The 11,198-nt window shown below is 39.0% G+C and overlaps 2 protein-coding genes across 2 annotated transcripts in view; both read right to left on the bottom strand.

Moving 5' to 3' along the window:
* LOC107640840 lies at positions 6,712-7,332 on the bottom strand. The gene is made up of 2 exons (XM_016344342.1): positions 7,294-7,332; positions 6,712-7,206 (listed from the first exon to the last, which is right to left on the bottom strand). Exons 1-2 carry the CDS (start codon positions 7,330-7,332, stop codon positions 6,712-6,714), a joined length of 534 nt encoding a protein of 177 aa, XP_016199828.1.
* LOC107640841 overlaps positions 7,348-11,198 on the bottom strand; it is a 7,435-nt gene continuing 3,584 nt past the window's right edge. Inside the window, exon 3 of the mRNA XM_016344343.1 lies at positions 7,348-7,572. Within this exon, the coding sequence (XP_016199829.1) occupies positions 7,348-7,572 (225 nt within the window). The remainder of the gene's footprint in view (positions 7,573-11,198) is intronic.

Here is an 11,198-nt window from a genome sequence, read left to right as displayed (position 1 = left end):
GGAAGGGTCGCCTAGAGTGGTCCATTACAATGAAGAAGCCAACTCCTAACTTCAAAGGGAAGAGCTCGACCTACTTCCTGAAATCCAAGAAAGAGCTCGGATCAGGGAAGAAGCACTAAAACGTCGAATGGCTTCCAGATATAATCAAAAGGTAGTGCCAAGAGGTTTCGCTGAGAATGATCTCATCCTAATCCAAAATGATACTGGAACAACTCGACCCGGATAAGGAAAGCTGGCAGCAAACTGGAAAGGACCCTACCGAGTCATAAAAGTACTTGGGAATGGCTACTACAGACTATCCGAACTCGACGGGCGAGAACTTCCTAGGTCGTGGCACGCTTGCAACCTAAGAAGGTACTATAGCTAGAGAAGGTAAAAGATCTCATCATAGGATGCACTCTTTTTCCTGAAAAGGTTTTTTAATGAGGCACCAAGTTGAGATCCAGAAATTGTCCGACTCAAAAGGATAAAAACTCTATATGTACATATTTTCATTTTTTTTAAATAAAATATATTAGACGTTCTTCAAAGTCTTCAAGACGCATTAATCTGAAACATTCATCGTCCAATTATAAAGCGACAGATTGGCAGAAAGTGAAAAACAAAACTGCACGATCACGATAAAGACCAACAAAGATGAAAACCAAATTCATCTAAAGGTCGACTAAACGAGGATTTAACCCACCTTCTACAAATCGGAAAAGATGAAAATAGAATAATGCAAGAAGTTATCGAAAGTGATCCGGAGAAAGGACCTGACGAGGTCCTGATGGATTGCTAAATAATATCTTAAAAGACTGGCCGACGTTAAGAAGTCGGACCAAGTCAAACCAAGTTATAGGTAAACCCTGGAAAGAGGTCTGGCCAACCCTATAAAAGAGGATTACTTTAACTTAGAAGGGCTCGACATGACGAAGTCGGCCCAAAACATAAAGTTATAGAAGTAATCCCTGAAAGAGACCTGAACAAGGTCCAAGAAAGAGGATTACAAAAGTAACTTAGAAGGGCCCGACATGACGAAGTCGGCCCAATACATAAAGTTATAGAAGTAATCCCTGAAAGAGACCTGAACAAGGTCCAAGAAAGAGGATTACAAAAGTAACTTAGAAGGGCCCGACATGACAAAGTCGGCCCAAATCATAAAGTTATAGAAGTAATCCCTGAAAGAGACCTGAACAAGGTCTAAGAAAGAGGATTACAAAAGTAACTTAGAAGGGCCCGATATGACGAAGTCGGCCCAAAACATAAAGTTATAGAAGTAATCCCTGAAAGAGACTTGAACAAAGTCCAAGAAAGAGGATTACAAAATAACTTGATCCGACATGACGAAGTCGGCCCAAAACATAAAAGTTATAAACGTAATCCCTGACAGAGACCTGAACAAATTCCAAAAAAGAGGATTACAAAAGTAACTTAGAAGGTCCCGACATGACGAAGTCGATCCATATAAAGTGCGAAGGCAACAAAAAGTAATACTTGGCAGAGACCTCACAAAAAGTCTAAACAAAACAGGATTTTTGTTTGTTGCCTCAAAAGGAATCAAAGCCACAAGCACAAAAGCCACTCAAAGAGATCGAGCGACAAGGCTCCAAGCAATACCAAAAGCCTAGAAGAAGTACCTAGACGAGATAAAGATCGACATGATACTAAAGGCGCGAAGTTGTGATAAAAACAAAAGGGCTACCCAAATCAGCCCCAAGAACATGGAAGCTATTTTTTGTTTTTTCAGCCTAAAGTTGCTAAACAAGCAACTAAACAAGTGTCAACAATCAGCAAAATAAAATTTATAAAATAAAGAGTTTAAAAGCCCACAAGCCGGGCTATCTACACAATCAAGATAAAAAAGTTCAGTTAAACATTAGAAGCCTTCCCGGTAGCATCAGCACGGGGAGAAGGAGGGCGAGTCTGAATGGGCACAGCATCCACGGTCCCATCATCCCGATTCAGGATTTGACAGTCCGGATCGGATACGGGATGACCGACCTCAACTGAAGGAACTGCAGAAGTTGACACTTTGGCGGCAGGCGCAGGGGGAGGTTCGACATCATCATCATCTGGGTCGTCAGGGACAATCTTACCATCCCTCACAACATTGTCCAGGCTGAAGAGAGAAAAGTTGACCTCGGGAGCCAGATTCGAACCTGCTCCTTCAGGTTCTCATAAGTAGCATTCACGCTGCCGACAAGATGACCCTGGAACTCGGAGTAATCAGCTCAGGCAGACTCCAACTCCTCCCTCAGACGCATTACATCCCGATAGGATGTAACATAGCTGTCTTTATGCCTCAATGCCGTGTCCTCGGCCAACCTCACAGAAGCCTCCATGGCAAGAGAGCTAGCCTTCTCGTCTCCATCTCCTTCTCCAGTTTGGTTACTTTCACTTCGAGCTCCTCCTTCAATCCCTTTATCCGATCAAACTCCTGTTTAGCCTCCTCCATGAAGGCTTTGGTGGCATGAAGAGGAAGATTTTGGACAGTTCGGTACAAGGCAGCTCCCATGTGCGCCATCTTAACACTACTCCGAGTTATAAAGTCCAAATGGCGAAGGAGTGATACATTATCCATAGGGAGGGCACCGTAACGATCGATCTGCTGATCTATGAACTCGACCGCATCAAATCAGGGGCATCAAGGTTGAATGGCTCAATTGTTTTTTGCTTTTTGTTGGGAGGAGCACCAGAAGTGGCAACAGAGGCTTGAGGAGGATCAACCAAACAAACCCGGGGAGTCGGGATTACCTTCCTCGCCCCAGGTGAGCTCGGAACGGCCGGCTTTGACTGGGCCTAGGATGATCCCTCCCCGGCCGCCTTGGCCGAGATGTTTTGGGCTGCGGTAGCTTTCCTCACCCTTTTGAAGTCCTTCATAGATTCATTACTCTTAATCATCTCTGCAAGTAAAACACAACAGTAAGGAATCAAGTCACAAATCAGAAAAGAGTTTGCGAATAATACAGGAGCAGACAATAGAGGAAAATCAAAAAGATAACTACCCAGCTCAGTTTGGAGGAGAGAGGGATTGGTTAAAAATTTATTTGTGTCCAGATGGGGAGGCTGACCCCAGTGTTCTTCCAAGACAGTCACAAAAGCTTGCTTAGCCCCATCCAACATTTCCCATGTATATCTAGATACTCTCACATCCTTTTGCCATTCCAAGGGAAAGGCGGGCTCGTCATTTTCATCCAGAAAAAAGGGGCGAGCTCCTTCAACAGCTCGAACCTTGAAAAAGTAATTTTTAAAATCACGAAAAGATTCATCAAATATGGAGAAGACCTTCTTTCCCTGGGAAGCTCGGAAAGAAACCCAAGCAGCTTTCTTCTTTACTACCCTAGGCTTTGTCAAAACAAAGAGATAGAAGAAAAGAGATTGTGAAGCAGGAATACCAAATCCATGACACAACAATTGAAAAATCTTTATGAAACCCCAGGAATTGGGGTGAAGTTGGGAAGGAGCAACATTACATGACCATAACAGGTTGGTCTCAAATCAGTGAAAGGAAGAGTAATACTCATTTGACTAAAAAAGAAGTCATAGGCGTAGAGAAAAGGGCGCTCTCCGACAATCTGAGTAGAGAAACAGACCTTCTCCTCAGAACTCGGAGATACAAATTCATAGTTCTTTTCATCACCACCACTACCACATATCTTATGAAATTGTCTAAGTTGCTGACAAAACTCAGAGTCAACCAAAGAAACACACAATAAAACCATAGAATCCACCCAATCCGCCATGCCCTCTGGAACTTGGGAAGACGTCTCAACAATATTTTTGCGAGAAGACATGAGGCCAACTAATCCTACAACAAGAAAAGAAGATCGGATTACTAAAAAACATCTCGGACGAAGGACAAAACAACTCGGCTAATACGATTCAGACGACACAAACAACAAAAGGAAAACTCCAGAACCCGCAAAGAAGGTCCAGGGGCGTCCTTTGGAGGCAGTCAGGGAACAAGGATTCAGGAAAAACCTACAAAGCTAACTCTTTAAAGTGAAAAAGAAAGCAACATGCATCCTAGAAAGCTACAAATCAGATAAAACCAAAATAGCTATATTCCAAATTCACAGTCTTAGCTTATCAACAAACACAATGGCAAAGCATATGAAAGAAAAAGTCATCAAAGACGCCACCTTTTCCAAGAAAATAAAAAACCCCCAGAAAAAACAAAATGACAGAATTCATCAATAGAAGCTATCAGCATGACAAAAGGAACAATCTTTCAAAGAAAACAAGCAGTGTGAGCCCCAGGAATGCAAAGGGACCATTTCAAAAGCAAAAAGAATACTCTTAAGCAGTAAACAAGCAGGCACACAGATTCAGACTTCAAGAGAAAATCGAAACCCTATCAAAAATCGAAGGCAAAAACGACGAAAGAGCCACAAAGAAAGAAAAACCAACCTGAACAAATGAAGAAGCTTCGAGGGAGGTTGAAGATGGAAAGACGGAATCGCCGGCAAAATCGCTGAATGACGCCGCAACGCAAAAAAGGCAAAATGTAGGCGAAAAACAAAAAAGCGAGAGAACGAATGGAGAAGTTAAAAAGAAAAATGAAGGAGAGAAACCGTTTCTGATTGCAAAAATTCAAAATAAAAGCCAAGGGAAATAGGGCAATCAATACCAATTAATGAAGGTATTAAACCCTCGCACGTTCCCAATAACAGAGCGCTGATATAAAAGTGTGCGCTTTCAGAGGAAAACGTTCCACATTCAAAAAATTTCTACAAGGAAAGAAATCGACAAATGCTTGAGTTCGGCTTCACTAGAGAAGGATCAAAGTCAAGGACTCGACCTCAAAACAGAAGACCGAGCTCAAGCAGGGGCACTGTTCACACCCTGGGTCGAGATATCCGATCCGTGATGTTCAGTAACAAAGCAACCGACCTCTTCAGGTCAGGCTATCCGACCTCTTCTCAAAGAGTTCGGTCAAATCGACAGGAAAGCCCAGTAAGGGGCCCAAATAGAGGAGCACGACCCAAATCCAAAGGTAGTCCAAGCCTATAGAGATAAGGGCAGTTCCCTTGAAGATAAGCTGACCTCAACTCAAAGATAAGATAAGATAGGATAACTAAACTTATCTTATCTAAAAAGGGTCACTCTACACCATTATAAATACACTGGAGCACCCAAGTATAACTCATACTCTGATTCTACTAAAAAACATGTTTAATACCCATGCTAACTTAAGCATCGGAGTCTCTTGTAGGTACCCCCCACCCTCCGGTGACCAAGGATCAACAGTGCAGCCAGTCCAACAAGTCGGACACGACAGCTCCGGTCGTCACCCATCAACCAGACACGTCATCTCCGACCAGAACAGAAGATCTCATCTGAGATCGACCTACAGTTTCAGGTAACCCTCGGAACACATTCTATTCTCCATTTTCTTTACTCATTTGACAAAATTCCAAGATCCATAATATCATCATATCCTTTTATCTCGTATCTAATCATTCAATCCATTTACAATTTTAGCAATATATACAGTTCAACCTCCTTGAATCATACCAAACAACTAATGAGTTTTACTTATCATAACTAAAATCAAATGCTAAACTAACCGAAAATTCAAGCCTAGATGTATTCTCACTTATTTTTCCCCTTTTCTACGTACCTCTGCACTCTATAATTCAACTTGTACCGAATTTTATATTAACCACCGTATAATCTACATGTTTAAACCAAGGTCAAATGTGGAAATTCCTGGGTGATAGCTTAGCTTAAAATCGCAGTCCTTTAGTAATTACATCCTAATATTATATTGAAATGCACTCCGAGATTTCCAACGTAGTGTTAACGTAGATCCTAACTGGTTCATAAGATTCAATTAACACGAGCACTTTGTGTCGACTTAGTCATCAGTAACACTATTTGCAAAACGAAGCTTCACCACTTCTCGAAGGTCGCATGCCCGCCGATTTCATTCTTCGTGTTCATAATTTGGGTCCTAAGGGAACTAACATATCAATGGCTGTGTCTAAGGATTGAATGCAATGTTGAAATGAGCTCAAGTTAATTGAAGGAATACCAAGCTTAAAGGAGAGTAAACAATTCCAAATGGCATTTATAAGAAGTCGAAAAGACATATTATGTTGTGATCAGACAAGGTTGGAAAAAATGAGAAAATGCACCTCAAAAGGAATTCTGAGTTAAGAATGCTTGGTAGGAAAAATGAGGCAACTTGAATAAAAAATATGTTTGCACTAATTTTAAAAGGATTAGGGGCATTTCAATAAAGGTGATTCAACCCAACAATACACCTTCAGGTTGACATCAAGGAGTACAAGGTTTATGTAAGGATATGTACAAACAAGGAGTAGGATTGGGCAAGGTTCAATTCATTCATCAAGAGGGATTTCCAAAATAAAGAACTCTAATGCAATTTACAAGGGAAAAGATAGATTTATTCACAAGAAAGTTTTGGTACTCTCATTCGTATAAAATCTCACACCGTCATTAAGATTATCGTGCTTCTACAGCGTTACTCTGATTCGTTAGTCTTTAAGAATTGGATCACTTGCCCATGCCAACCAAAACGTCCCTAAGTTTCGTCGGCTCTAGCGGCAATACTTTATGCAGCACAAGTACATTGGATTATAGGCCTGACGCTAAACCTAATACCCTTAGCTATAAGTTCACCACACTAAGTTACGAACAAGTGTTGGGTTACAACATCACACCATGAAGTTATAGCTTTGGCACCAATAACACGCTTACCTCTCATTGGTGTTGAAAATGCTTTTCACGCCCACGATCGTTGTTCTCCCCACGAGTATCTCTTGATGAAGCCATCATCTTTACATATTCCTCAATAACTCTCGCCTTATTCATAAGATCGGAGAAGATCCGAATCTCCAAAGTAGCCACAGCAGTCATAATATTATCCTTCAAGCTCCTTTGATACTTAATACACTTCCAACTTTCATAGGTTTTCGGGGCACCCTGACACACTCTAGAGAACCTACAAAGCTCCTCAAATCGGCTAGTATAGTCCGTTATAGACAAAGAACCTTGCTTCAGCTGCATAAGCTCCATCTTCTTCGCCTCCCTAGCAGATTCAGGAAAGTACTTCTTATAAAAAGCCATTTGGAATACATCCCAAGGGATATCGGCATTCTGAAGTTGTAGCAAGCGGCATTCTTCTTGCCACCACTGCTGAGCCTCTCCCGAAAGCTGATAAGCGGCAAACTCCACATATTGGTTATTCGGGACATGCTGTGCTTACAGCGCGTTCTCTATGGCTTGAAACCAATTGTTTGCTTCTTTAGGGTTGGTTGATCCTCTGAAACTTGGCGGACGAACCTTGAGAAAAGTAGCCAAGGTCATTAGAGCACCTCCCATATTATCGCCATTTTCCTAAGCATTATCATTCGTATTTCCTTCGCTATTCCCGTTTACATTTCCAGCTGATTGGCCTAACCTCTGCACGGCTTGCAGAGTCACAACAGTATTAGCTTCCATGGTGTTCGTAAGATTCGCTATTGTCGCCATAAATTCGGCATGGTTATCGGCCGGTTGCTCATTTCTACTCTCTCGTGAACGTGTACGACCTCGTCCGCGAGTGGCCATTAGGGTTCCTGTCTACACCAAACAATCAATATCAAGGAGATCAGTCTCAATATCAAAAGCCTAGTGCTTCAATTATCCCATAAAAGCAATCACAAATAAGCATGCTATGAAATAACAAGTAAATAACCTAAATAGCGTGAAAGAAAAATGACCCAGAGTATGCAATGAAGCACAATCGGTCCATCCCTCAGGCTCACGATAACGAACCTCTCTGATACCACTAAATGTAACACCCTAATTATCCTAAGCTTTACCTTGCGTCGTAAAGAAAAGGTTAATCAGAGGTTATGACAAGTCTAAAGCTTATACATATAACATATAAAAAGAACTAATATAGTCTAGAAGCCCGACGAAGGATATAACCCAAAAATAGGATTTGAAAAGCTCAAAATGTACACACGAAACTACTAGTTTAACACACAAGAAAGAGATACAATATAAAAAAATATAAGAGTATAATAAAATAAGGATCTAGCCACGGTTTGTGGAGTTTAAACCGGCTAGCTATATACTGACCATACAGAATTCTGATAGTTAAAAATAGCTTACACAAGTTTTTCTCTCAAAATGAGCCTCTAGGAAAAAGTAAAATACAAAAGATGAGAGATAAATACAAAATAAGCAAAAAGACTCCAAAACAGATAGAGATCCTCCGCATAGGCGTCCCATTACTCACAGGATTCCTTTCAGAAGTGTACATGAACTGGTTATTTGCAACCATGTCAATGAGTTCTTGAGCTTCTGTAGGCGTTTTCTTAAGGTGAATGGATCCACTTGCAGAGTGGTCCAATGACATTTTTGATAGCTTAGACAGACCATCATAGAATATATCCAGGATGGTCCATTCTGAAAGCATGTCAAAAGGACACTTTTGGGTCAGTTCCTTGTATCTTTCCCAAGCTTCATAGAGGGACTCACCTTCTTTTTGTTTGAAGGTTTGAACATCCACTCTAAGCTTGCTAAGCTTTTGAGGAGGAAAGAACTTGGCTAAGAAAGCCGTGACCAACTTATCCCAAGAGTTCAGGTTATCTTTAGGTTGAGAGTCCAACCATACTGTAGCTATGTCTCTTACAGCAAACGGAAAAAGCATAAGCCTGTAGACCCCGGGATCAACCCCATTGGTCTTAACAGTATCACAGATCTGCAAGAATTTAGTTAAGAACTAAAAAGGATCTTCGGATGGAAGTCCATGAAACTTGCAGTTCTGTTGCATCAGAGAAACTAATTGAGGTTTAAGCTCAAAATTGTTTGCTCCAATGGCAGGGATTGAGATGCTTCTTCCATGTAAATTGGAATTTGGTGCAGTAAAGTAACCAAGCATCTTCCTTGCATTGTTATTATTTTCGGCCATGTCTCCTTCCTTTTCGAAAATTTCTGTCAGATTTTCTCCAGAGAGTTGAGCTTTAGCTTTCCTTAGCTTCCTCTTCAGAGTCCTTTTAGGTTCAGGATCGGCTTCAACAAGAATGTTCTTATCCTTGTTCCTGCTCATATGAAAAAGAAGAGAACACAAAAGATAATATGAAATCCTCTATGTCACAGTATAGAGATTCCTTATGCAAGTATAAGAATAGAAGAATGTAAGAAGGAGAAGAGGAAAAATTCGAACAAAGAGAGGGGGATGGGGTTCGAATTTTTGGGTGGAGGAGAAGTGTTAGTAGATGAATAAATAAATAGAAGGAGGTGAGGAAGAGAAGAGTTCGAAAATTTAAATAAAATAAAATAAAAATATTTTAAAATTAAAGTTAAAATTTGAAAATTAAAATTGAAACCAAATTAAATTGAAACAAAAACAATTAGTTAATTAAAATGGAAATTTGAGAAAGAGGGAAGGGATTTTCGAAAATTAGAGAGTGAGTTAGTTAGGTAGATTTGAAAAAGATAAGAATCAAATAAAAAGTAAAGTGGTTAATTGAAAAAGATTTGAAAATCAAATTTGAAAAGATAAAAAGTTAGAAAAGATTTTGAAATTAAATTTTGAAAAAGATGTGATTGAAATTTAATTTGAAAAAGATTTGAAAAAGAATTTTAAAAAGATTTGATTTTGAAAATTAAAGTTGATTACTTGACTAACAAGAAACAAAAAGATTTGATTTTAAAATTTAAAGATTGAACCTTTCTTATTAGGCAAGTAACAAACTTAATATTTTTGAATCAATCACATTAATTGTTAGCATTGAATTCGAAAATATGGAATAAAAATAAGAAAAAGATCTTGAAAATTAATTTGAAATTTTCGAAAATATGAAAGAAAAATTGAAAAAGATTTGATTTTTGAAAAAGATTTGTAAAAGATAGAATTTTTAAATTGAAAATTTGATTTGACTCATAAGAAACAACTAAATTTTAAAAAGTTTTGAAAAAGTCAACTCAAATTTTTGAAAATTTATGAGTGAAAAAGGGAAAGATATTTTTTTGATTTTTGAATTTTAATAAAGAAAGAGAAAAACATCAAAAAGACTCAATGCATGAAAATTTTGGATCAAAACACATGATGCATGCAAGAATACTTTGAATGTCAAGATGAACACCAAGAACACTTTGAATGTCAAGATGAACATCAAGACTTATTTTTGAAAAATTTTCAAGAAAAGAAAACATGAAAGACACCAAACTTAAAAATTTTTATTCTTTAGACATTAATAATTCAAGAATGCATATGAAAAACAAGGAAAGGCACAAAACAAGAAAATATGAAGATCAAACAAGAAGACTGGCCAAGAACGACTTGAAGATCATGAAGAATGCAATGCATGAAATTTTCAAAAATAACTTTTTTAGAAAATTAAAAAGATGCAATTGACACCAAACTTAAAACTTGACTCTAGACTCAAACAAGAAACACAAAAATATTTTTGATTTTATGATTTTATAAATTTTTTTATTTTTCGAAAACTAATTGGGAAAAACGAAAAAGAGGAAAATAATTTTTTTGTATTTTTCGAAAATAGGAAATAAAAAGCTTAAAATTAAAATAAAATTACCTAATCTGAGCAACAAGATGAACCGTCAGTTGTCCAAACTCGAACAATCCCCGGCAACGGCGCCAAAAACTTGGTATGCGAAATCGTGATCTTCAACAATGGTGCCAATGGCTTGGTGCTCTCAAATGTGAATCACACTTTGTCACATTTCCGCACAACTAACCAGCAAGTGCACTGGGTCGTCCAAGTAATAAACCTTACGTGAGTAAGGGTCAATCCCACGGAGATTGTCGGCTTGAAGTAAACTATGGTCACCTTGTAAATCTCAGTCAGGCGGATTCAGATAGTTATGGAGATTTGATAATTAAAACATAATTGAAATATAAACTAGGATAGAGATACTTATGTAATTCATTAGTGAGAATTTCAGATAAGCGTATAGAGATGCCTTTCGTTCTTCTGAACCTATGCTTTCCTGCTGTCTTCATCCAATCATTCCTACTCCTTTCCATGGCAAGCTTTATGTAGGGCATCACCGTTGTCAATGGCTACATCCCATCCTCTCTGTGAAAATGGTCCAATGCACTGTCACTGCATGGCTAATCATCTGTCGGTTCTCGATCATACTGGAATAGGATTTACTATCCTTTTGCGTCTGTCACTACGCCCAGCACTCGCGAGTTTGAAGCTCGTCACAGCCATCCCTTCCCAGATCCT

The sequence above is a fragment of the Arachis ipaensis genome, chromosome B05 (genome assembly GCF_000816755.2).
Source record: "Arachis ipaensis cultivar K30076 chromosome B05, Araip1.1, whole genome shotgun sequence".
NCBI classification, from domain to species: Eukaryota; Viridiplantae; Streptophyta; class Magnoliopsida; order Fabales; family Fabaceae; genus Arachis; species Arachis ipaensis.
The sequence above is the reverse complement of the archived record's forward strand: the minus strand, read 5'-3'. Positions and strand labels throughout refer to the sequence as shown.

Bases quoted from the DNA above. Each gene is read 5' to 3' on its own strand.
- LOC107640840 (XM_016344342.1), bottom strand. From the start codon at position 7,332: ATGGGAGGTGCTCTAATGACCTTGGCTACTTTTCTCAAG. The intron at 7,207-7,293 runs GTTCGTCCGCCA...CTGTAAGCACAG, and splicing joins CCTTGGCTACTTTTCTCAAG to CATGTCCCGAATAACCAATA.